The sequence below is a fragment of the Meles meles genome, chromosome 19 (assembly GCF_922984935.1).
Source record: "Meles meles chromosome 19, mMelMel3.1 paternal haplotype, whole genome shotgun sequence".
Lineage (NCBI taxonomy): Eukaryota > Metazoa > Chordata > Mammalia > Carnivora > Mustelidae > Meles > Meles meles.
Window position 1 is genome coordinate 56122446 of NC_060084.1, and position 23989 is coordinate 56146434.

Sequence of the window (23989 nt, forward strand, 5' to 3'; positions counted from 1 at the left end):
ATCACAGGTGGAAATAGTAGACGGCGGCCAAGGCGTTTGTTGGGGTCAGTTTATTGGGGGTGGGGGTCAGTCAAAGGGAGGGCTGGCTAGGGTGGGGTAGGGCAGCAGTTTGTCTGGTCCCCGAGAAACCCAGCTGGAGTCCAGGGCCTCATCTGCTTCAAAGCCAAAGTCTTCCTCGACCTTAATCTGGGGGAGAGGAGGAGCAGGCGTGAGCAGGCTTCCCCTGTGCACCTGGGCAGAAACCCCAGCACTCCCGCCTTCTCCTCCACCAGTGGCCTCTGACTGTCCTCCCTCTCTGCTCTAGTCCTCTTTCCTGCTCCCCCCAGCGTCCTCCAGGTCTCTCTCCTTCCTTTTCCACGAGAGCCCTCACCTGGCTTTTTCCAGCTTTTTCTCCATCCCTACCCACCCCCAACCATTCCAGCCCTACCTCCTTTCCGCAGTGGTCCCCAGCCCCCACAGCACTGTTGCCGAACCCCGGAGCCCTGGTCCCACCTGTACTGGGGCCAGCTCTGGACTCAACACAGCTCCCGCTCGGCGTCCGTCCCGGGGCGCTCGCCGCCTCTTGCGTCCGCTGGGCCCCTCACCAGGGGTTGGGCTGCTCGGTTCTGGGGGTGCAGGTGTCCTTCGGGGTGGGGACAGGCCCTCCTTCTCTGGAGGCTCGTTCTCAGCATTGCCAGGGGTGGGGGCATCTGTGCCCTGGCTGCCCTCGTCCTGGTGGGGAGAAGGGGCAGCAGGTGAAGGCTCTGTCCTGGTGCCCAGCCCCCGCTCCCCTCACTCTCCCCCTCCTGCCCGGAGGCCACACTCACCTCCAGGACGATGGTCAGCTGGCTGGCGCGGTAGTCATCGCCATAAGCGTCCAGTACTCTCATGAGGAACCTGTGTCCGGAGGCCACCAGGGTTGCAACCTCAGCGTCTGGTGGGTGGGGAAAGGGGTACCCCACAGCCCAGCCCTGGCTCTGAAGCCAAGGTTGCCCCGGACCCACAGACCCAGAAGATTCGGAGCTTCCAAGTCTGAGACCTGAGCGCCAAGTATCTGAGCAGCCCGTGGGACCCTGGGCCAGACAAGGGCACCTCTCTGCACCTGTTGCCTGCTCTGTCAACAGGACAGGGCAACCCTGAGCGGGCAGATAACCGGGAGGGTGACAGGGTAGGTAGAAGGGGCATCTCCTAGTGTTTGGTCTACATTCCGCTGTCAGCCGGCGTCCTCATCAGTAACAGGAGGGCAAGAGAAAGACGGGTGCGGAACCCTCCCGTGGTGACTACCTTCTCTGCTCCCCCCTGTGCTTCCAAGAATGCTGGGGATTTTGTAAGCTCTGAATGCTACGTGGGGGCCAGCACCACGGCGGAGCACTTCGCACGCCCCATGTGTCCCAGTCTCTTATTCAGTGTGTGTCCCACGGGCTCACAGGGGTTCTCCACGCTAGTGCTACTTCGGGGAACCAAAATCCCGTGCCTACTGAACTCGGGGGACATCGGCAAATCAACACACAGCAAGCTAGGAAGGCAGACACAGGATACCTGGAAGAGGGCTGGAACCTCCAAAAGATGGTGGGGGATGCCTCACTGAGAAGCTGAGGGAGCGGCACATAGTGAGAAGCTGAGGGAGCGGCAGATAAACGTTTATGGCAGGAGGAAGAGCCAGTCTGAGGCCCTGAGGCAGGAGCAGCACGTGTGCTGTGACAAAGGGCCTTCCTTGTTGGCCGTTGTAGGATAATTCTGGCTCTGACTCAGGTGGGACTCCCTGCAGGGTTCTGAACAGAGAATTGACTTGGTCTATCTGGCCTTTCCTCCTTTTTTTTTTTAACCTTTGAAAAAAGAATTTTTAAAAATTGGTGGTAGGATACACCTAACACGGCATTTGCCAACATAGTCAAGTGTCCAGCTCGGTGGATTAAGCACATTCACACTTTGTGCAGGCGTCTCCCCCATCTGTCTCCAGGACTCTCCATCCTCCCCAAATTAAACAGCTCCCCACGCCCCTGCCTCTAGCAGCCACCGCTCTCCTGTCCAGCTCCGTGATCGTCAGCCCTCACCGGAGTGCGATCACACAGTGTTTGTCCTGCTGGGACTGGCCTACGGCAGTCAGCACAATGTCGTTGCATGCTGAGCACCTTTCAAGGCACGGCACCCTTTCTAAGAGTGGGTGGTCCTCCCCCATGGGGACCACCCTGGATTCTCCATCCACCCACACATAGACCCTAGATGCTTCTGCTTCCGGGGTATCGTGAGTACTGTTACAATCGTGGGCAGACACGTACCCATCAGTGACCCCTTTTCAACTCTTCTGGGGGGTTTACCGATAGGTGGAGTTGCTAGATCGTAGGGTAATTGTTTTTAAATTTGGGGGAATGGCCATGTAGTTTTTCACAGTGGCGTGTCTTAAATTTTAGAATGCTTCCTGACCACCCCCCGAATTTCTGACACGGTAGGTCTGGGGTGAGGCCTTGGAACCTGGATTTGTGACAAGTCCCCAGGTGGTGCTCAGGTCCCTGGTCCAGGGGCCACGCTCTGAGAAGCACGGGGCTGAGCTCCAGGTGGACCGTTCCGAAAGCACGATCACCTCGACTGATCTGTACGGTTAAGGGAAGTTTAGCACGTGCAGACGCTCTCCTGAACTTCGGATGTTTGAACCAGAAAGGCCAGCCTTCCCTTCCATAAACTCTCTTGGTTTTACTGTAGGAGAGAATCTTGGCTAGTGGTACAGCTGGGGACAAAGGTCCGGCCAGGGTGTGTGGCAGGAGCCTGGGGAGGGTCAGGGAGGCCAGCGCAAGTACGGCTCGCGTGGGGCAGGCGAGGAGCCCAGTCCCTTGGCCCAGGGTGCTGGCCTCCTGGGTCTGTTCCAAGGGTGCACTGGGCAAGGAGGTGAGAGAGAGAAGCAGCTGGGAGAGTTCGTTCTCTGAGGGAGAGCGGACCAGGGGCAGGGAACGAGGTCAGGCTTAGCTTCGCGTGCGTGTGAGGGGACCTGAAGCCACTGTCCAGCGGGCGGCTGACAAAGGGACACAGTTCAAAGAGCTGCAGACGGGATTCAAAGGAGCATGGTGCTGTGAGACTTTCTGGAAGTGCAAACAGAACCTTCTGTGAGGACACAAATGTCCCGTTCCATGCAACACGCTACAGTAGCCACTGGCCACCTGTTGCCATCATCGAGCCCCTGACACGTGGCGAGAGCCACAGAGGAACTGACTTTTTGAGGTCATTTATTTGGAGTTCGATGTCAGTTGTCACATGTGGTACCGAGCTACCGTGCGGCGAGTGCCACTGCAGGATGGAAGTTTTCATTTCATCTCAGTTTGGGTAAAAATCGCCACTGGCGGCTGCCGAGCACGTGAACAGAGGAGCGGAACTTTCTTTCACGTCAGTGAATTAAGATTTACTTGGACTGATGTTAGATTTCAAGTTTACGAAGTCGGGTTAAGTCACCACCTGGGGCTACTGTGCTGGACAGCGGAGGTGTGGACACGGGGGACCCAGAGCTGAGCCCTGGGATACTGGGTGAGGAGGAATGGCGAGGAGGCAGGGGAAGCAGGTGGGTGAGGGCAGGCGCCTCCTGTGGGTCAGGTGGGTGCTGGGGAGAACTGGCTGAGCAGGTGGACGCATTCCACAGACACGGGGACATGGGACACAGCATGTGGCGAGAGGCTCAATTGGGCTCATCCCCTGAGCTCCTGTTCAACCCTCAGCAGCCACATGGAGATTGTGGCATTACCCACCTCAGCTGAGACAGGAAACGGGCTCAGAGAGGGATGTTGCTTGCTGAGAGGCACACAGCAAAACGCCTGAAACCACGCGAGGGCCTCCATCCTATCTGTTCTGCTGCACACCCCATTTAAAGGGAGCAGACCTGCCTCCCCGCCCTTGCTCGGCCCTCACTCCATCCCCTTCCCCACAAGGCCTGGGCAGATGGAAGCCAATAAGAAGCTTGGGGGGCGGTGGGAACAGTGGCTGGGTGCAGACGCACGCGCCCCAGGGGGCCAGTGAGGGGTTACCTCCGCTCTTGCTGAAGTCGCCGTGTTATCCTCTGCACCTGATGGAGCCTGTTCAGGACCCGCTCGTTCACCTACAGGGAGACAGAAGGCTCAAGTCTCCCAAACTCTGCTCGCTTCCTCACCCACGGCCCCGCCGCTGCACCCACTCCCTCCCTGCCCCTCTCCCTCACCTCCGCTGCTCCTGGCTGGCCTTCCCCTGTCCCGGGGGTCTTCCCACGTGCCTGCGCAGCTCCCTCCCTCAGGTCTGGCCTCAGAGGGGACCTCAAGCTCCACTGCAACACCCTCTCCCCTCCTCGCACCCCTAGCCACTCCTCTCTGCCTCAGTTTCCCTTACAACACTCCTCACTGCCTTCAAGCCTATCCACTTCTCCTGCCACTCTCTGCCTCCCCCACCAGACCCCAAGCTCTAAAGGACAGGGACAGTGCCCGGTCCGATGCCCCAGTCCGATGCTGTGAACGCATGACTTCCCACACGACTTCTGCTGCGGAAAGTGCTGACAGGCACCACGCAGGCCCACTTGCTGGAGATGAGGAAGGCGGTGGCGACTTCAGGGCCAGCAGAGAGGCATGTGGGCCGGGACACGAATGAGCGGGTACCACCCCGGGTCAGAAAGACCTGGGTTCGAAGCCCAGCCTGCCCCTTCCAGCTGCGCGCCCTTGGATGAGTCACCTAGACCCTTGCTGAGCCTGTGTTTGTAAAACAGGAATCAGGCCACCGCCCACCCTGACAGGGAGGACTGAGCAGGAACTGCAATGCTGGCTCCACCAGAGTCCCTCTGGACCTCAGGATCCATGTGTTAAACAGGGCTCAGGGTCCCTGCTGCCAGCTCGGGGAGTGGGGGGGGGGGGGGGTAGAGGCAGTGGGGCGTCCTGAGACTTCCCGTGTGTAAAGCCCAGGGCAGGCCTGGCACAGTGAGTGCTCCCATGTGACCGTGGTCGCTCTGATGTCCCCACCCGTGTCCCGAGGAGCCGTGTGAACACAATGCCAGGGCTGAAATGTCACTGCTATTGTGGAAGTCACGTGAGGAGTCTCCCAGGGAGAGAAGAGGTAAGACGGGTGCTGGAGGAGGGAAGGAGGCTGGGGTGAGCTGAGGACGGGGTGGGGCCAACAGCCGCCTCATGCCGGAAGTAGAGTATCCGGTCTGTGTCACATCCGACTTGTCCCCTACCGTCTATCACACCCGTGCACATCTGCACATGTGAAAGCACGCGGCAGACCGTGTCCTGCGAACCTCCTGTCACTGGGTGTGCGGGAGTAGCTGGTCACGGTGTGTAACCTCTGGGGGGTACATTTTCATACACGGAGCCGACCTGCTCCAAGCGCTCGCCCTGCTCCCACTTTGTGCGTGATTCTCTCCGCCATTTGTCAGCGCAAACCTCTGTCCTGCTCCAGGCAGCTTGGTACGCTCTGCATCCAAAGAGGGCTTGAATGTCCGTCCTTGTTCTCCACCAGCTCTGTCTCCTGACCCCTGCTCCAGCTCATACCACGACACCAGCCTCCCATCGTCCCCAGCGCCCCAACACACCAATGGGGTTGGATGGTGTCCCCGAAAACGTCGTGGAGTCCTAACTCCCAGTACTTCAGAACGACCTTCTTTCGACATAGGGTCTTCGTAGAGATAATCAAGTGAAATGAGGTCAGCAAGTGGGCCTGGGTCCTCCCCCGAGGAGGAAACTGGGGCACGGACAGGCGCACCCAGGGAGAACGCCACAGGCACATGAAGGCAGAGATCCACTGGGCGGGGAACAGCAGTGATTACCAGCAACCGCCCAATGCAAGGAGAGATGCGGGTAGCAGGTTCTTCCCCGTGCCCCCTCCCCAGCCCTGGGGCCCCAGAAGGAACCAGCCCCACTGACACCTGCTGACAGCCTGGTCTCGCACCTGCGGCCTGCGGAGCTGTGACTGTATTTCGTTACCGAATGCCCAATTCCTGTTATGTGCTCACAGCTGGTACAACCAAGCTCAGTCTTCCATACACCCAGCCCGGACCCTGCCCCTCCCCCGTCGGAAACCTCCCAACAGCTCCCCCTCACTTAACAACACCCCGGCATTCCTAGTCTTTCCAGATCTGGTCCCTGCCAGCTGCGCACTCTTGGTTCTCACCCAGGAAGCCAATGCAGTGACACAGCTCACAGAACGTGTCTGGGGCAGGATTCAAGGGGATGGAGAGCAGGAGGATCTAAGGCATTCAAGCGGCACAGGGCCTGATTTGAGGGGTATGGGGGGCTTGAAAAGCCTGAACAGTGGGGAACATGAGAGGCACCTCCAAACATCAGTGAGCTGATCTGGGCATCTGGGCCACTCGTGGAGCACACGGCTCTCCAGGTGCCTCGCGCGGTGCCTGACACTGACAGGTACGGAACACATAAACGGAAAATTCCCTCGGTAGGTGAGGAACGCAGGCACGCGGACAGGCGGAGACCAGGAAGGGGTAATTTTGGCCAGGGGGTCCCAAAACGGGGGAATCCGCACTCACCTACCTGCTCGATCTCCCGGCAGCGCCGCCCTAGCGCCTGGTACTTCCTACGATTTAGTTCCCGCTGGCGCCGATGCTGGCCGCGGGCGGCCTCTTCCTCTTCATCTCGCTCACGGAGCCCCGAGCCGCCCAGACCCCCAGACACGAACTCCACTTCTGTCTCCAGCTCGCTCTCCAAGATGTGACCGCCGAACAGCGGAGGCAGCGCCAACTCTGAGCCTGGCGGCGCTGAGAACTCTTCAAAGCCCACAGCTGCCATGGTCCTGTAAGGTCAGGGGGTTCAGGGGCCTTGAACTTGCGGCCCAGCTCCCTCCTCCCTCAGACCCGGGAGTCCAGACCCTCAGCTCTCTCCTTCCTCAGACCCAGGAGTCCAGACCCCCAGCCCCTCCTCCCTCAGACCCAGGAGTCCAGGCCACCAGCCCCTGCTCCCTCAGACCCAGGAGTCCAGACTTCCAGACTTGCTCCCCGAGGATCCCAAAAAGTTCAAACCCCCATCGCCTCACTCAAGCCCGGGAGGCCGGGCCTCCAACCTCGTCATCTCTCAGATCCAGAACTCCAAAGCCGTAACTTTCCCCCCCAGAATGTCCGAGTACAGACCCTGGTCCCTAAGAGCGGGGAACGAAGGCAGTTGCATGAACTACAGTCCCCATCCGCCCTCCAGGAAGAGTGCAGATGGCTGTACGTGATGCAGCCGCAATGCCTTTTGGGAATAGTAGTTTTCCCCAAAGCCACTCACCCCTCTCTCTGCTCCAGTTCCATGTCTCCCGCTCCCGGCGCCTCAGGTCTCAGAACGTACAACCTCGCAAACCTCTGGGTTAGGTCCTTCGCAAAACTACCTGTCCCATCAGGCTTCACGGCCACAGCATCCGGGACTTAGCCGCTAGACCCTCTGGGACTTGTAGTTCCCGGCTTCCGGCTCCACTCCCCACCCCCCTCCACCTCCACCCTGAGTCCCGCCCGGCTTAAAGTCCTTGCTTTTTCGTCTCACTCCTTCCCGAGTCGTCTGAGTTGCCCCCGTCTTTATTCTTGTCTCTGCACCTTCTCGTCTGGCTACGGCGATTCCCCAATTAGCAGGGTTAGTCCTCGGCGGGCCGTCAGGCCTACAAGTCCCCTCTCCTCTCGTCCTTACCGCTTCTGCGCCTGGCGTCAGGAGCTAATAAAGTTGTTGTTCCAAAGGCGGCCGAGAATGACGCGGGGCGGGAGCCAATCAGAGTGCGCCTTTGCCGCGACGCCGGCGCGAGAGTCAGACGCCATCAGTGAGCGTCGAGCGCTGTTCGGAAGCGACTTTCCCTAGAAACCGTCGTGCGAGGCGGGGAGAGGTACGTGTGAGGGAGACGGGGTGAGGGCGGGAGGCCGGACTCCGGGGTCCGCGGGCGGGAGTGTGCAGGGAGAGAGGTAGGCTTTAGTAGGTTGGTTACGCGGAGGTTCTCTGCGCTCTGCAGCGTCCGGGCGCTGGCGGCTCCCTGCCGCTCAGCGTCGTGCCTGGTGCCTCCGAGACGGGCTTAGTCGGGTAATGATTATGTAATTACACCGGCCCGGACGCGCGGGGCGCCGGGCTGTGTCCCGTCTGCAGCGGGAACGCGGGAGGGAGCTGAGGGCCGCGGAGGGCTCGGGGGCTCGGGGCGTCCCGGCGGCGGTGCGGCCGGAGAGGCGGGCTGGCCTGCGGAGAGCTGGTCGCGGGCACGGCGAGCCGTGAACCAAGGGGGCACGGCCCCTGTTCCTGCGGAAATGTCCTCCGAGCGGGGAAGACGTGCCTTTGAAAATGTTAGAAGTCCGGACAGCCTTAAGTGTCGGGACGAACGAAAGGGCTCCGAGATGTGTTGACAGCGGGATGGGGTCTGGTCCGGGGCTCAGAGACGCATGCGGCGGGAAGCAGTGTTTGTGCCCCTGAGGGACGAGCAAATCACTCAGAGACCTGGAGGAAGAGCGTGATGTGGCCGGCGTAAGGACTATATCGAGCCCTTCCCTCGTTCAGCAGGTGATTTTTCGGTACCAGCCACAGTGCTAGACGTTCCGCTAGATGTGAGGATGTAGCTGTGAGCAGACAGATGCGGTGCCCAGGTCTGCTGACCGTTGAGTGGAAATAGGACACGCACAGACACCAAGCGTTACATGTATGGGGAGGGCGTATCTTCTGTAAGGAAAGAGGGGCGCCTGGGTGGTTCGGTCGGTTAAGCGTCTGCCTTCGCTTCAGTTCATGATCCCGGGGTTCTGGGATGGAGCCAGGTATCCGGCATCCGGCTCCCTGCTCAGAGGGGAGTCTGCTTCTCCCTCTGCCCCTACCCCTTTGTGCTCCCTCTGCTCCCAGATAAGTACAAAAGTAAATAAAGACAGCTTTTCTTGTGCAGAGAAACTGAGGAGGCGAGTTTCAGAGAAAGGCACATGTGAGACCACGCAGGTGCGTTAAAGAAAAGTCAGAGTAAAGAGGATACCTCTTCCAAGGGAAGGAGGAGGGTGTGAGGGGAAACTGATTTCATAGGGACAGCTGGGCACCCAGGGGTCCCAAACTCCCACTTCAAGGGCCAAATCCGCCCTGTAACCTTTCAGGTTCGGCCTGTGCCATGTGTGGTGGTCTGGAGGGTTTTAGTTTTAGTTAAATTATCCATTTGAATAATTACGAGGAAACATTGAAACTAAGAGATTCTACATAAAAATTCGGAATTTCTTGAAGAAAGAAAAAAAACCTGACACCATGCAACTGATGGTCCCCCTTGCAAAGCAGGTCCGTAGGTGTGCGTCAGCTGCGCGTTCACATCGGCCGGGAGTTCTCTGCTCTCCCAGTTGCCCAGCCCCCCCGCGTGCTTCACTCCACAAATCACCCACGCGAAGTCTCTGTTTTTACACTTCAAGAGAGGGCGGTGTAGAAGGGTAGGAAGTGAGGAATGGGGTTTGTTTTTATGAAAAATGGAAAAGACCAGGAAGGAGGACAGTTTTCTCGTTTTAAAAAAAAGTTAAGAGCAGCGGGGAGGATGGTAGGTTTGTACCTTGTTGAGTAGTCATTCTCATTCTTTTCCATTTCATGGGATTCAGAGAAAATCCTCATTTTGTCCAGCCCCTGGAGTCGACGAGGAGGCTGCTACGGCCAGAGGGGGTTAGGCTGGGGGCTCTAGACATTTTAGGCTGCACCTGGTTGCCCTGATGGCTGGGGAGATCAGTATTTTAGGACATCTGTCATTCATTTAGGGCCCGACGGTTTGGGGAAGGGGTCTCTGGTATAGGACAAAAAAGGGTCTGAGGCAAGGTTCCCATCTCATCAAGGGGAGGATGTAAATTTTTTAAGTCTTAGTGAGGTGGTGGGGCATCCCGTGTCTTTTCCAGTGGAGTGAGTGTGAGAACAGTGAGTGGTGTGAGCTGTGACCGGAGACCACGTGCTTCTGGGAGGTTTGCTCACGGAGCGGTTTGGTAGTTCCTGAGCACCTGTTATGTGCCAGGCACAGACGCTGAAGAAAAAGCACATGAAAATGCTTGTGGGGTTGATCCAGGAAGGACCAGGCCCTTCTGGGGTGGGGGGGAGAAGCCCTTCTCATTAATGAGGGGGGACCCTGCTCTCCCTCCCCATAGGTCTCGGCATGTCCCTGGCAGATGAGCTCCTGGCTGACCTTGAGGAGGCGGCAGAGGAGGAGGAAGGAGGAAGCTATGGGGAGGAAGAAGAGGAGCCAGCAATCGAAGATGTGCAGGAGGAGACGCAGCTGGATCTTTCCGGGGACTCGGTCAAGAGCATCGCCAAGCTGTGGGACAGCAAGATGGTGAGCCGGCGGCAAAGAGAAGCTGCGGGAAGGGGTGGTGTGTGCACTCGCTCTTCCTTCTCCCAGTCCCGAGTTCCGACTCTCTGTCTTCCCTGAACAGTTTGCTGAGATCATGATGAAGATTGAGGAGTATATCAGCAAGCAGGCCAAGGCTTCAGAAGGTACCTCTCCCCCCGCTCGCCCACCCAGCCCCTGAAGCTCTCTCACTGCGCGCGGCTTTGAAAGTTCAGTCTCTCGCTCTCTCGGCCTTTTGGAGAGCCCACATCTTCTCTCCATCCCAGCACAGGCTTCTCCCTGAGATGGCATCGTGCTGTAAGGCCGACACTCCTTAAGTCCATGTTCGGTGCCGAGCGCTTGCTCGCGGACTTAGGGCTCACCTTCCAGGGTTCGCGTGCCTAGTTAAGGGTCCCGCCACATCCGTAAACCACTTGTTTTGTTGTTTACTTCCCGTTTTCTTTAAGTCAGCGTAGTTTTTTCCTTCAGTTTGCCTAAGAGGGGGCATTGCTACCTTGAGTGGAAAACTGGTGTCATTTAGTAAAAAGAGAGGAGCCCTCCGACATGCAGTTATCAGACCGTCAGCTGTGGGGGACACTGGGTTGTGTCTGGAGCACTCAGCCCAGCTCTGGGTGCTGCTCCTGTTGCCGCCCGTTCTTGATGGGGTGGAGCTCCGGGCTGGAATTTGTTGGCAGATGTTGTGGGCACAGCCGCGGTGTGGTCAGAGCAGAGTCCCAGGCAGACCTGCTCTTTCCTTCTTTCCTTTAAAGCTTTCATGAGGTGTCCCGCGGCAGGCCTGTGTGGGCACTGGGTGCCCTGGGGAATCCGCTCAGCTCTCTGCTCTCAGAATGCTCGAGATCTGGCAAAGCAGACAGCTCGGGTCTGGACAGTTGTGGGCAGTGCCTGCTGGGGTTGGGGGAGTGCAGGACATGAGCTGCGAGGTGGGGGCTGACCCTGCCTCAGAGGCTAGGAAGAGCTGATTTCACAGCTGAAATGGGCTTCGAAGCAGGAATACACACCCCGGATCAAGAACAGCGGCTGTATGCCCTGGTGAAGGGAGCTGTGTGTGCAGAGCCTCACTTGTCGGGAGTGGCAGAGGCGGCGGTCCGGAGAACTGTGGGAAGCGGAGGAAGGGACACTCCCTGATGTTGGGTCAGACTTCAGGTTAAGTCAGACCGAATCCCCCTGGTGTCTGGTCGGGGAGGTGGACACAGAGCATCTCCGGTGTGGGTGGCGGCTGTTACTACTGGATGTGGCCGGAGTGCCCCTGGAGCACAGAGGAGAGACCCTGAAAGGAGGGAAGGATCCTGAGGGGCTGCTGAGTTCAGGACACAGAGATATTTGAGCTGTCAGGGTTGTGAATGCGGGCCCCAGGGCCAGATCTCAGCTCTGTTGTCTGCCAGGTCTGTGGCATCAGGCCACGTCCCTCCATTTCTCTCTCTGCTCACTGGTAACACCAGCCTCCCTAGGCGGTTGTGGGAGATCAGGGCAGTACCCGTAAGGCTGCAGAGCAGCGGCACACGCGTAAGTCATGTGTTTCGGCCACTGCGCCTGTGGCGCCCTCAGTGTCGTCATCATCGTTATGATTATTGTTAAAACCTGCAGAGGAACTTCTCAGAAACAGAGGTGAGGAAGGGATGTGCCAGGGAGTGGGAACAGCATATGCAGAGGCCCAGAGGAAAGCTAAGCAGTGCCGAGTGCCCAGGCACTACAGCCCTTCCTGGCTGGCCTGAGATAAGACTGGGGCGTCTCGAGAGTGTGGGGCTGGGACGGAGCCGAGGCCATCAGAGAGAGAGACCGCAGAACCAGACAGTCAGCAAATAGCCAGGTGCCGTGCTGGGCACCGGGGACGTAGCTGTGGGAGACACACAGTACCTGTCATCACAGGGCTTCCTTTCTGGGGGGCTTGACCCTCAGCCTAAGTGGATGGGGAGCCCCTGGAGGGGTTAGTCCTGGAGTGCAACAGGGTCACGTCCCGACCAGCCTAGAGGGGAGCGATGGGAGGTGGGCCGACATGGAATCCCTGCTCCGGTTTTGTCCTCAGCCCCCAGCTTCCCTCCAGCCACACGCCGCTGCCCCCGGACTCCCCTGGCTGTGGGAGCCTAGGTACACACCCACCCACCCAGGCGGTTTGTCGTCCTCACAGTGATGGGACCGGTCGAGGCGGCCCCTGAATACCGGGTCATTGTGGACGCGAACAACCTGACCGTGGAGATCGAGAATGAGCTGAGTGAGTTCTGGGAGGGCGAGCAGACACAGCCCCGTGTGGTGTCCCTCACCTCTTCCTCCCATCCCCAAGGAGGGGACAAGCAAGATCCTGCTAGCCTTCCCCAGGGTCCTGCCTCCAAACTCCTCATACTAGTTCAAGTCCAGGTTCAGCTGCTGTGACAGCAGCCTGAGTAAGAAGGAAGCGTGCTTTCCTCTGATGCGAGAGTCTAGATCAGGCTCTTTCTGTCTTGTTGACCTGCCGCTTGTATCAGGCCACAGGATGACTGCCTACCTCCAGCCATCACCTCCACATCCCCACCAGAAGAATAGGAAAGAAGAAGAAGGCACGGTTCTTTAAGGGGATGACGTGGAAATTGCACGTGTCACTTGAGATCACATCTGGTAGACCAGAATGATCTCATGTGGCCACATCTAGCAGAACGGGCTGCTGGGTGTCCGTGAGCCCAGCTGAATGCAGGGGTTTGGTTACCAGAGGCGGGAGGGGGATGGGTGCTGGGGACAGCCAGCAGAGTCTGCCTGCCCTCATCAGATACCTGCCTTCCCCATGTGCCTTAGACATCATCCACAAGTTCATCCGGGATAAGTACTCAAAGCGCTTCCCTGAACTGGAGTCTCTGGTCCCCAATGCACTGGATTACATCCGCACAGTCAAGGTGAGCAGAGAGAGGTCAGGACTCAGGAGGAACTGAGTGCCCTGCTTCGCCCCTCATGTGAAGGCAGGAGGTGGGGCAGAGAGCAGGTGAAGGGCCCAGAGGGAGGCTGCCCGAGCCTCAGCCGCCTTCCTCGTTCTCTCGAGGCCTAGAAACACTGGATGGGTGGTGGGTCACGACCTGCTCAGGCTTCCCAGCAATGCAGGCAGCGGGTCTGCCTGCGCCGAGTTTCTGAGCGGCCATGCGGAGCAGGTGCTGCTGATGCTGGGAGCAGTGAAGTCCCTGGGACTGGAAGGCGCAGACACCCTGTGTATAGTCCCTAGCTGTCCCTGCATCCACAGAAGAGACCCAGGTGTGTGCAGGAACAAGAGCGGTTCTAGGGCCTTCCTGAGTCTCTGCGCCTCCCCTCTGTTGCCTTCTCACCCCTAGGAGCTGGGCAACAGCCTGGACAAGTGCAAGAACAACGAGAACCTACAGCAGATCCTGACCAACGCCACCATCATGGTCGTCAGCGTGACCGCCTCCACCACCCAGGGGTACGTGCACGGGGGTAGAAGTCACTGGGGCCCCGTAGGCCCGTCTAGTGGCTGATGAAGATCTTGGGGTCCCAGTGGCACAGGTGTCCGTCTCAGGAGGATGGGTCATTTCTGTTCCTCACGTGTTTGACGAGGGCCCGCTGTAAGCCAGGCACCGGGCTGGGCCCGGGGATGCTCAGTCAGCGAGGGGCCTGTAGTCGGGACCGGCGAGGCGGAGGGCAAACCCACAGTAGAAGCATTTGTCTCTGGCACGCCATCCCTCGCTGGAATGAAGGTGTTTGTGAAGGCAGGGACGTTGTGTTGGCCCTTTGGTCTCTACCTTCCCCTCTGGCATCTGTGCCCATGAGGAGGAAATGTCTGTAACCCCAGAGCAGAGTCGAGTGGCATGGAGACCTCCTCCCTTGGGCTGCCATTCTGCTCGTTGAGTAAATGCTGACCAAGCACTGAGCACTGTTCTGAGGGCAGAGATTAGAGACCTCAGCAGAACAGAGGCTGCCCTGCCCACGCTCCCGTCTGGGGGGAAGCAGGTGCACACACAGGTCGAAGGCTGGCGGGCAAGTGTCAGAATGCAGACGGGGCGCCGAGGGGCATGGAGCGCAAGACGAGGGGGACCTGTCCTCCTGGGCCGGTGGTTTCCTGGAGGAGGTGACGACGCAGCCTCAGGCAGGGACCAGGCTCTCCAGTGGGAGAGCAAGTGGGCTCCTAGCTTGCCTCTGCTGGGGGCAGCCATGAGCATCAGCCCACTGGGCCTTGGTTGCAGGGGCCTGCGGCGGTGCCATGGTCCCTCCACTATGCGGCTTACAGCACATGGGGTGGGGGGTGGGGGTCTGGCTGGGTCTGGTTACCAGCTCTGGGGCTTCAGGCCAGTCCCTTCACCATCTGGGCCTCGGGTCCCTTCTCAGTAAAATGACAGCAATCACAGCCCCCTTTGTGGTTTCCTGCCGTAAGTACTCGCCCAACATCATCTGTGTGCCAGGGATGCGCTGGGCATGCTGCTGAGGGCCACACAGGCGTGGGGTCCCTCTTCTGGGGCCAGCTGGTCTGGCACAGAAGTGGGCGGGACACGGAGAGGCCTTACAGAGGCGTCGTCACTCAGCAGTGGGCTTCGGTGGCCGGCAAGGCTGAGACCTGGAGGAGGAGCTGGCAGGGGCATGCAGGCAGAGGCAGAGACCGTCGTGGGCAGGCGAGGCCCAGGCTGGCAGGTGCCCCCCGAAAACCAGGATTCCCAGCAGCCCTTGCTTCCAGGCCTCAGGGCCGTTGGCTGTGCACACAGCTGGGGGGACATGGGCTCCCATGCCAGGCAAACAGGACACCCCGGGGGGCCTGGGGTCCGACCCAGCCACGTCCCTCACCGTGGCAGGCAGCAGCTGTCGGAGGAGGAGCTGGAGCGGCTGGAGGAGGCCTGCGACATGGCGCTCGAGCTGAATGCCTCTAAGCACCGCATCTACGAGTACGTGGAGTCTCGGATGTCCTTCATCGCACCCAACCTCTCCATCATCATCGGGGCGTCCACGGCCGCCAAGATCATGGGTGAGGCCCGGGGCAGAGTGCGGACACAGGGCTGTCCTTGAACAATGCAACCTTGGGGAAGCCTCGTCCCTCCTTTACAAGATGGGGCATCTGGCCCGGGCCCTCAGCACTGCGTCCCCCTTGTCCTTGCCCCCGTCACCCCTCCTAGAGGTCGTAGAGGTCAGCTTTGCTGCTCTTCCTGCAGACACGTGGGGACAGGATGGTAGCCCTGAGCCGGGCTGGACGGGACAGGCTGGAGGAGGAGGGAGCATGGCTGCTGGAGAGGCTGCCTCCTTGGCTGGCACGTCTCAGCGCTCCCGGGTCCGCACAGACGCCTGGGCTCCCCGGCACTGGGAGCGTTAGCTCTCGGGACCGCAGTCCTGACCATGTGTTAGGAGTGAGGTGGGCGCTCCTCCTCGACCCCCTCAGAGCGCCCTCTCAGGCTCCTCGCGCCTTCCGCCGTGAGAGTCTTCAGGGGAGCTGCGTCAGCAGCGGTGCAGCTTTGCTCCGGCTGCCCTAATGTGCACCGCGGGCGGGGCGGGCAGGGGCTGAGCTCCCAGGTTCGCTGTCACACGGTCCCCGAGGCTGGGAGGCTCTTCTTCTGAGGACAGATCCTGCTGGATCAGGGCCCGTCTGCTGACGTCCTTCCACTTTAATCACCTCTTTCAAGGCCCGTTTCCAAACACCGTCCTGTTCTGCGGTACTGGGCGCAGGGCTTCGACGTAGGAACCTGGGTCATAGCTCAGGCTTGGGTGGCCGGCGTGTGCAGGGTTACAGGGTAGAAAGAAGCAGAGGTTTCAGGGCAAGATAAACTCAGGTGTGGGTCCTCCTTCCCTCCTCACTGACCTCATATTTTTGGGCAGGTGACAGCATGTACCTTGGTTTCCCCAGGTGTGATAGGGCTTTGCTACTGTCCTGAGTGCTGGGCAGAGATCAGGGTGTCAGCCAGTTCCTGCATTCCTTTGTATTTACGAGCTTCTAGAGAGGAATCCGCTTCTGGCCTTCTCCAGCTTCTAGAGGCTGCTGCATCCCCCTTAAAGTCTCCTGTCTCACCTCCCTATGACTCTCCGCCTTTTCCTTCCACTTACCCTGTCTCAGGGTCCTTCACATGATCGTATCTGCAAAGGGTCGCAGGTTGTGCAGATTGAGTCAGAATGTGTGTGTGTGTGTGTCGGCAGGGGGGTGCATGGGGGCCCGTGCCTGTGCGGGAGGAATGTGTTTGATGACACAGTTGACCTCGTCCTTAAAAACACCCAGCTCAGGGCCTGGCGTGCAGCAGACCCCCATCAGAGGCGGCATTTCTAGCTGCAGTTTCCCTGTCCCCCGGCCTGCAGATGTGCTCACGGGAACCTGGGGTGATTGATGCCAGGCCTGTCCTCCGGGTGTCCCCGGGGTGCTGGCAGCTGGTGGGAGACACACAGAGCTCTGCAGACTCAGAGGGCGGGTTACTGTTAGGCTGACTCCTTGCTGTGCATCCTCAGGCCGGTGGTTTCACCTCTCTGAGCCTCCCCCATATCCTCCCTCTAAAACGGGATTTGTCAGGCCTCCCCGGCAGGGCCAACTCAGGAATTCAACCAGAAACTCACACAGAGGCACACGGCACGCAGTAAGCTCCCAAACACCCTGGGCTGCTTTGACATCCTCCCTCCGGTTGCAGGGGTGGCGGGGGGCCTAACCAACCTCTCCAAGATGCCGGCCTGTAACATCATGCTGCTTGGGGCCCAGCGAAAGACGCTGTCCGGCTTCTCGTCCACGTCCGTGCTGCCGCACACCGGTTACATCTATCACAGCGACATTGTGCAATCTCTGCCCCCGGTGAGTCCCCTCCGCCCCCCACGTGGCTCCCCATGGAGCTTCCATCGTGCCAGACGCAGCCTTGGCTACATAGCACGCTGCCCCCTCGGCTCCTCAGTTCCCACTGGTCAGAGCTGGGGACTGTGGTCAGGAGCTCAGACGACAGGGTCACACAGGGCTTTGGAACAAGGACGCTGGAGCCGATGTGTCAGGGTTGGGGTTCTGGAGCTCCACTTAACAGGGCAAGAGGCATGCTCTGTGCCTCAGTGTCCTTGTCTGTCAAATGGGAACAGCGCCTGCCTCGTGGGGTTGGGATCAGGACTGCTACAGATGGAACTCTTTCAGGCCCCACTTGCGTGTTAACAAGTAGTGTCAGCATTAGCTTGCAAGTGGCAAGGGTCCCCAAACCGTCCTCAGGTTCAGTAACCCCCTAGAGGGACGAACAGACTCCAAGCCGACCCACCTGGGTTAGGGCTTGCGGTCGTGAGAGGACAGACTCACATCAGCCAAGGAAGGAAGCACGTGGGGCAGGGCCTGACGGTGCCACCCACCGCCCTTCCAGTTGTCCTCTCCCTGTCACGACACGTCACTCCTGGCCTCCACACCTGACCGCGTGCAGGGACACCTGCCCCCAAAGAAGCCTGGCTGAGCCTCGAAGTCCGGAGTCTCCACTGGGGCTCACTTGTGCAGATGTGACCGGGTAGCCCAGGTGGCTGAGCTGGGCTCCAGATTGAGACCCCGTCGCCCAAAGACCCCATCTCCAATCCCATGGTTGGTCTCTGCCTTGTCTGAGGCCCCCAAGCCAGCAGAGCTCACTGCCCAGGAGCTGAGGACCGAGGGCCGACCTCAGGGCAGGGTTACAGGCGGTCGCTGCTAACTTCGTTATCGTTACCAACTAGATGTGTGGTTGTGGGTTTATGTGTACCATCTTTGTGTGTCTCAGAACGTGGGCCACCGCCCTTTCTGCTACACAGGTGGATGTTTTCTGTCTTAATCACTGTTCTTAGCATGTGACCGTCTTCTACCTGCAGTAAGGCGGCTGTCTCCGCAGACGGCTTCTGGCTGTTAATAATGAGCCTGGGGAAAGAAAACTGTGATGGTGCTGATTTGGTGCCATGACGCGCTATTACGGTGACACGTGATGGGAATGGTGGTGGCTGGGGTTTGGGGAAAGCTCGGTGCTGGCAAAGGGAGTCTCCCATCAGGTCTGCCCCCTCTCCGCTGCTTCAGGATCTCCGGCGGAAGGCAGCCCGGCTGGTGGCCGCCAAGTGCACGCTGGCAGCCCGCGTGGACAGTTTCCATGAGAGCACAGAAGGGAAGGTGAGGCACGGGCAGGCGTCCGTCTCTGTGGGTCTGTCTGCTCTACCAGCCTCGTCGTGGTTCATGTTCTGGCCGGGGGCGGGGTATGTCCAGGGTGCTGTGTAAATGCTGAGATGCAATCAGAGGGTCCTGGGCTGGTGAGGGAGAGTGAGTGCTGGGTTAACCAGGATGTCAGGGAGGGCCTCTCTGGAAAGGTGAAGGTCATGTACTCAAGCAAAGCTAACAAGCAAGTCAGGCGAGTGTTTGGGGAAAGAGTCCCAGGAAGAGGAAACGGCCAGTGCAGAGGCCCTGGGCCTGGCACATAGCAAGCTTGGAAGAGAAGGCCGTGGGAGGGGGCAGGTCATACAGAGCCTATGTGCCCCAGAGAGAGCTCGGTTATCAGCAGAGGTGCTGATGGGGGCCAATCTGGGGTCTTTCCAGAAGAAAAAGCCCAGTGGGACAGAAACCACGGAGGTGGCTCCCAGGTGACCCGCTTTGGCCACCTGTGCAGACCAGGGCTGAAGGCTGGGGAGGAGACACAGGCATTGCGTTTGGCCCTGTTGCATTTGGGTGGCTGCTCATATATCCCCCATCAAGGAGATAGTCATGTGAGGGGTGCAGGGAGAGGTCTGAGCCCGAGACCTGAGCATGAGGTACGACTAAACCCCGACAGAGGATAGAGCTCCTAGGCCTGGGGATGGGCATGACGCTCTGGCCGATGGCGGGGCAAGGCCCTGATGGGACCCTTCTGCCCTTCCCAGGTGGGCTACGAACTGAAGGACGAGATCGAGCGGAAGTTCGACAAGTGGCAGGAGCCGCCACCTGTGAAGCAGGTGAAGCCACTGCCTGCGCCCCTTGACGGGCAGCGCAAGAAGCGAGGCGGCCGCAGGTGGGCCCTAAGGACTGTGGGGGTGGGAAGGCGGGGCTCATGCACCCAGCTGACCCCTGCTGCCCATCCCCAGGTACCGCAAGATGAAGGAGCGGCTAGGACTGACCGAGATCCGGAAGCAGGCCAACCGCATGAGCTTCGGAGAGGTCAGACCCTTAACCCTGACACCCCTTTCTCATTTCTTCCTCTCTGCCGAGCACCACCCCACCTCCAGCCTCTCCCCCACATCCGTGCCCCCCACAGGGACCAATGTAGCACTCAGTGCCGGCCCTCTCCCTCCCCCACAGCCTTGCCCTTCTGTACGTGCCCATCCCCAGGCTTCCCCTGTGTTGACAGCCTCGCTGAGCATCATCCTGCCGGTCCTGCAAGAACGAGCTCAGATGCCGTTTCGCCAGCAAGCTGGCTTTCCATTGTTGAGCCCCACACGTACACACGCGCGCGCGGAGCCACACACAGCTCCTCTCAGCTGTCTGCTCGGGGAGCGGTAACAGGACCGTGCTCACTGGGCCCCAGCAGGCACCAGAATTGGGTGACCGCCTGGGCATCTGGTGAACTCTGGGATGCCTTCCTCTCCTGCCAGATTGAGGAGGACGCCTACCAGGAGGACCTGGGCTTCAGCCTGGGCCATCTGGGCAAGTCGGGCAGCGGGCGGGTACGGCAGACACAGGTGAACGAGGCCACCAAAGCCAGGATCTCCAAGACACTGCAGGTACGGGCCTGGCCAGGGCGGGCCCGGGGTCGGGGAGCTCCGCGGGGAAAGCCTGCGCCCAGCCCAGCCCTCCCGTCCGCTCCCCCCACAGCGGACCCTGCAGAAGCAGAGCGTGGTGTACGGCGGGAAGTCCACCATCCGCGACCGCTCCTCGGGGACTGCCTCCAGCGTGGCCTTCACCCCGCTCCAGGTACTGGGCGCCGGAGTCAGGGGGCCCGGGTCTGGGCTGGCTCCTCCTGGCTTTCTGAGTGGCCCTGAGCAAACCCCTCCCTGGGCTCCAGTTTCTTTGCCCCTGAGGCAGGCATATGGAGTTCCTCACCAGGCTATTGTGGCTGGCGTTTCAGGGAAGGCCCTGGAACGCAGAACGGGGTTCCTGGTGCCCAGGCTCGTGGGGACAGAAGGGAAACGTTGTGCCTGCAAGCACAGACTCGCTTTAGGATCAGGCTGGGACTGCGGGTGACCAGTTGTTCCCTGTGACCTGGAGCTAGCTCAGCCCCTCCCCGAGGCGCTGGGTGGTGGGGACAACCTCAGGGTTGAAAATAAGAAAGGTCAGAGCTAGCTGGCTGGGATGGGGCGGTCCCACCCAGCCACCGATGCACTAGATGGAGCCACTGTGTCTGTCCGTCTCTCGGCTCCCCTGAGGAGGGGGCCAGCGTGTCCCACATGAGCTCGTTTGCTCCATGAGCAAGGGTGTATTGAGCTCTGAGCGCCGTTGCAGGCGCTGGGGATAGAGCCGCAAGCACGAGACGGGAAGCCTTGCCCTCTTGGAGCTTGCGGTGTGGCAGGGGCCGGAAGTAAGATACAGAGCCTGCTGGCAGGTGGAAAGTACATGGACGGGAAAGGGAGTGGGAGCATGGTGGCTGGTTGGAGCTGCCCAGGGAGGCCTCAGCGAGGAGGTGAGAACTGCCCGGGAAGATACTGGGAATGTTGCCAGGTAGTGTGGGACCCCCACGTCTGCATCGCCAGTGGTGTTCTATGGTTTGTACTAGGGCTGCAGGCGAGTCACTTAGCTCTGTGACTTGGGTTCCTTACTCAGGAACCAAACGTGGTCGGCTGTTCTGAAAAATCGGTATTTTTAAAGTTACCTGGATGACTTGTTAAAAATTCAGATGCCCAGGTCCTCCCCACTCTCCCCCCATCCCAGACCCCTGGAGTCAGAATCTCCCCAGGTTTGGGGCGGGGGCAGTTTGGTGAGTGGTCATCTGTTCTCACATTGCCCTGGAGCCCAAGGACAACTGAGAAGGGTGTCCTGGACATTTCACGTTCTTTCACGGGGTGGGCAAGCCTTGTCAGGGGCCGGCCCGTCTCCCCACCCCATCATCACCTCCCGTACCTGCCCAGGGCCTGGAGATTGTGAACCCGCAAGCAGCCGAGAAGAAGGTGGCTGAGGCCAACCAGAAGTATTTCTCCAGCATGGCTGAGTTCCTCAAGGTCAAGGGCGAGAAGAGCGGCATCATGTCCACCTGAGGGGCTGCGCCCTGGGGGGCCGACCCTGAAGCTGCGCAGGCCCTGCCCTTCTGAAGGGATCGGGTCAGGATCAGGCTGGGAGGGTCAGTCCTCAGCCTGGTGCCAGGACTGTCCGGGGCGGCTTGGGAGGAGGCCCGGCCCCCCAAGCACCAAGACTGCTCCCCACTGCAGAGCGGCAGAGCCAGTCTTCATCTCACCTGATCTTTTGTATTTTAACTAGGAAGGGAGATACTTTTGGAAAAAGTGCAATTAAAAGCACATTATCAGGTTCTTTTCCTGGGAAGTGATCATTTGTCGAACATGTGACTGGAGGAGACAGAGCTGTGGGGTTGGCACAGATCCAAGTGGCATCTGGGCCTGTCCCTGGTCTTTCACTTCCCTGTCATGGATCCCAGGAAGAGCAGAGCCCTCTCTGTCTCCAGCCCACCTGGAGAACGTCATGTGTTCTAACACCCAAGGGATGCGGCTGCTGAAAGCCCCAGCTTTGTGAACAGGTCAGCCTGGGCGGCTGTGGTGTCAGGTGAGTGGCCTCACCTTCCCAAGCCTCCACCCCTGACACAGGGCCATCTGCAAAGATGTGAGAGGTGGTGGGCTCCTGTCAGGGGCCAGGTTTACGGGGTATTCCCTGCCCACCCTGCTGTGCCAAGCCCTGATGGGGCCACTCAGACGGACTCCCTGCCGGCACAGACACAGTGCTCTAAGAGTTCCTGCCAGGTTGCTCTGTCCTGGGACTGGGGCTCAGCCCAAGTCCCCTTCGCTTCGCTGAAAGGTGCAGGCTGCGGGGCTGGTGGCCTGTAGGCAGCTGGGGACAAGGTTGTAGGCAGGGGCGGTCAGGAGGGCTACCCTGCAAGCACTATTTCAGGAAGGCACCACCTGAGGGCAATGTACTGGGCTCTGGAGTGAGGCTGCACAGCACACAGGGCAGAGCCCTGGTCGCCGACCTGAGGCCAGTCGGTGCCCCTCTCAGTTGCCCAGGAGGTGGGTGCGTAACCTACCCTTGAGAAGGTGATGCCTCCTACCTCTGCCCATCTCTCATCTGCCGGTTCACGCTTCCTCCCTGGGGTTCTGGCTAGCTGGGTCCTGTCTGAGAGCTCCCCGATTACTCTTTCTGGGCTGCTCCTGCCATATTTGATCCAAGTGTGCCTCAATTCAGGGCTCGCATGCACCTCAGCCGCTCTCCGAATCTCTCCCCTCACATCAGAGTCTACACCACCTGGGAGATTCCGTCTAATGGCCATGTTACCCCAGGTCACTGAACTCGGTTTCCCCAACTTTATCCCTGAGGCTTTAGGTCAGCCCTGTTGGAAAGTGACCAACTTGGCTCTCTCTGCTGATAGGGAAGGGTGCTCTGTCCGCCACGCTTCAGAACCTCCACCTCCCTGGTGGGAGTCAGGAAAGGATCTGACTCACCTTGTGCCGCAGTCCTGCACAGTCTTAGAAGAGATACTTGAAACTTAGTATGCTTCAGGATTACCTGGGTGGCTTGTTAAAACCAGGGTTGCAGGGCCCAGGGTTACTGCTTCAGTTGGTCCAGGGTGGGAACTCAAAAGTGTGCATTTCTGGTAAGTTCCCAGGTGACATGTTGGCTGCTGATTGAGATCTCCCTTTGAGAACCACTTCTAGAAAATTCTCTATCAGATGAGCTGCATGTTGGAATCATCTCAGTAGATTTAAAAAGTACTTCTGGTCCCCATCCCCAGAAATTAAGATTTCAGTGGTCTAGGGTAAAAGGATGAGTATCTGGACTTTTCTTTCAAGTCACCCACGTGATTCTGAGGGGCAGGCAAGTTTGAGAACCACTGCTCTGAATCCTTGTGGCATCAGCATCACCTGGGACCTCCTGAGTCAGAATCTGCGTTTTAACAAATCTTCAGACGGTTCCCGGGTGTGTGAGAGGCCCTGCCCCAGCCAGGGTTCGCACTTGGGAGGAGCGGTGCTCTAGAGGAGACTCTCTGAACTCCAGTGAGCATGGGGATCACGCAGGGAAGGGTGTCGCAGTGCCGACCTCCAGGCTTTCCTCCCCGGGGCCAGGTGGACCCTGTGATGCCGGTGCATCCTCCCTCCATCCACCTTCCCATCTTGACCGTCTGACCCTGGAGTCGTCAGCGGCAAGTCCCCTCGCATTCACTCGTTCGCTCGTTCAGCAAACAGTTCCTGTCTTCCTGCGGAGGCCAGCCCCAGGAGAGCACACCCGAATCATCCCGGAGTGACGGAAGCGGCGCCAGAGTGGGAGAGCGGGGATCCCCCGAGCGCCTTCTGCAGCGTCGTGCCAGCGCCAAGGACGCGGACGTGCAGGGGGTAGGACCTCCTTGCAGCCTTCCCACCCCCGCGGGCGTGCAGGCGCGAGCGACGTGGGGCGACGTGCACTGCTCCCTCCCTCCCGCAGGACCGGGTCCCAGACCCGTCCCCAACACAGGCCAGCTGCTGGGACACGGCGCAGCCGGGACACGAGGAACGCGGGAGGCTGCCCTCTACACCGGCCAGGGGGAACGGCAGCAGGCAGGGCCACCGAGGGGACCGGTTCCCTCCGGGGGGGGCCCCAGGGCGAATTTGATTGGCAGGCGACCTCCGCTCTGCCCCCGCCGGGAAGGCACTTGTCTGCCGCTCATTAAGTGTGCGGCCTTTCACGCCCACGCGCCATGCCTTCCTCCGCTTTCCCCACCCACTTCCGGACTCAACCAATGGCTTCAGGGCAGAATATCCC

At 59.7% G+C, this 23989-nt stretch overlaps 2 protein-coding genes across 4 annotated transcripts; one reads left to right on the forward strand and one right to left on the reverse strand.

The window, feature by feature from the left end:
* Window positions 1-35: 35 nt before the first annotated feature.
* Window positions 36-7567, reverse strand: TFPT (TCF3 fusion partner). Its single transcript, XM_045988555.1, has 6 exons — window positions 7200-7567; window positions 6468-6726; window positions 3987-4057; window positions 807-876; window positions 493-711; window positions 36-186 (listed from the first exon to the last, which is right to left on the reverse strand). Exons 1-6 carry the CDS (start codon window positions 7220-7222, stop codon window positions 67-69), a joined length of 762 nt encoding a protein of 253 aa, XP_045844511.1. The 5' UTR covers window positions 7223-7567; the 3' UTR covers window positions 36-66.
* An 80-nt stretch (window positions 7568-7647) lies between these two features.
* PRPF31 (pre-mRNA processing factor 31) lies at window positions 7648-21555 on the forward strand. 3 transcript variants are annotated; one of them, XM_045988537.1, is made up of 14 exons: window positions 7648-7782; window positions 10025-10209; window positions 10310-10370; window positions 12350-12433; window positions 12988-13085; window positions 13512-13618; window positions 14979-15148; window positions 16785-16942; window positions 18152-18241; window positions 18982-19109; window positions 19183-19255; window positions 19690-19818; window positions 19910-20008; window positions 21160-21555. In XM_045988537.1, exons 2-14 carry the CDS (start codon window positions 10033-10035, stop codon window positions 21283-21285), a joined length of 1500 nt encoding a protein of 499 aa, XP_045844493.1. In that variant the 5' UTR covers window positions 7648-7782; window positions 10025-10032; the 3' UTR covers window positions 21286-21555. The 3 variants fall into 3 exon arrangements, with proteins under 3 accessions (XP_045844493.1, XP_045844494.1, XP_045844495.1); XM_045988538.1 differs by lacking the exon at window positions 7648-7782 and adding an exon at window positions 8179-8441; XM_045988539.1 differs by lacking the exons at window positions 7648-7782; window positions 19690-19818; window positions 19910-20008; window positions 21160-21555 and adding an exon at window positions 19427-19659.
* The last annotated feature ends 2434 nt before the right edge of the window (window positions 21556-23989 follow it).

Excerpts from the sequence above, each read along its gene's own strand:
- PRPF31 (XM_045988537.1), top strand. The coding sequence starts at position 10,033 with ATGTCCCTGGCAGATGAGCTCCTGGCTGACCTTGAGGAGGCGGCAGAG. Across the intron at positions 13,619-14,978 it reads ACCGCCTCCACCACCCAGGG|GCAGCAGCTGTCGGAGGAGG; the intron begins GTACGTGCACGG and ends TCACCGTGGCAG. Across the intron at positions 19,110-19,182 it reads AAGAAGCGAGGCGGCCGCAG|GTACCGCAAGATGAAGGAGC; the intron begins GTGGGCCCTAAG and ends GCCCATCCCCAG.
- TFPT (XM_045988555.1), bottom strand. The coding sequence starts at position 7,222 with ATGGAACTGGAGCAGAGAGAGGG. Across the intron at positions 4,058-6,467 it reads GCTGCCGGGAGATCGAGCAG|GTGAACGAGCGGGTCCTGAA; the intron begins GTAGGTGAGTGC and ends GTCTCCCTGTAG. Across the intron at positions 187-492 it reads CAGAGCTGGCCCCAGTACAG|ATTAAGGTCGAGGAAGACTT; the intron begins GTGGGACCAGGG and ends CCTCTCCCCCAG.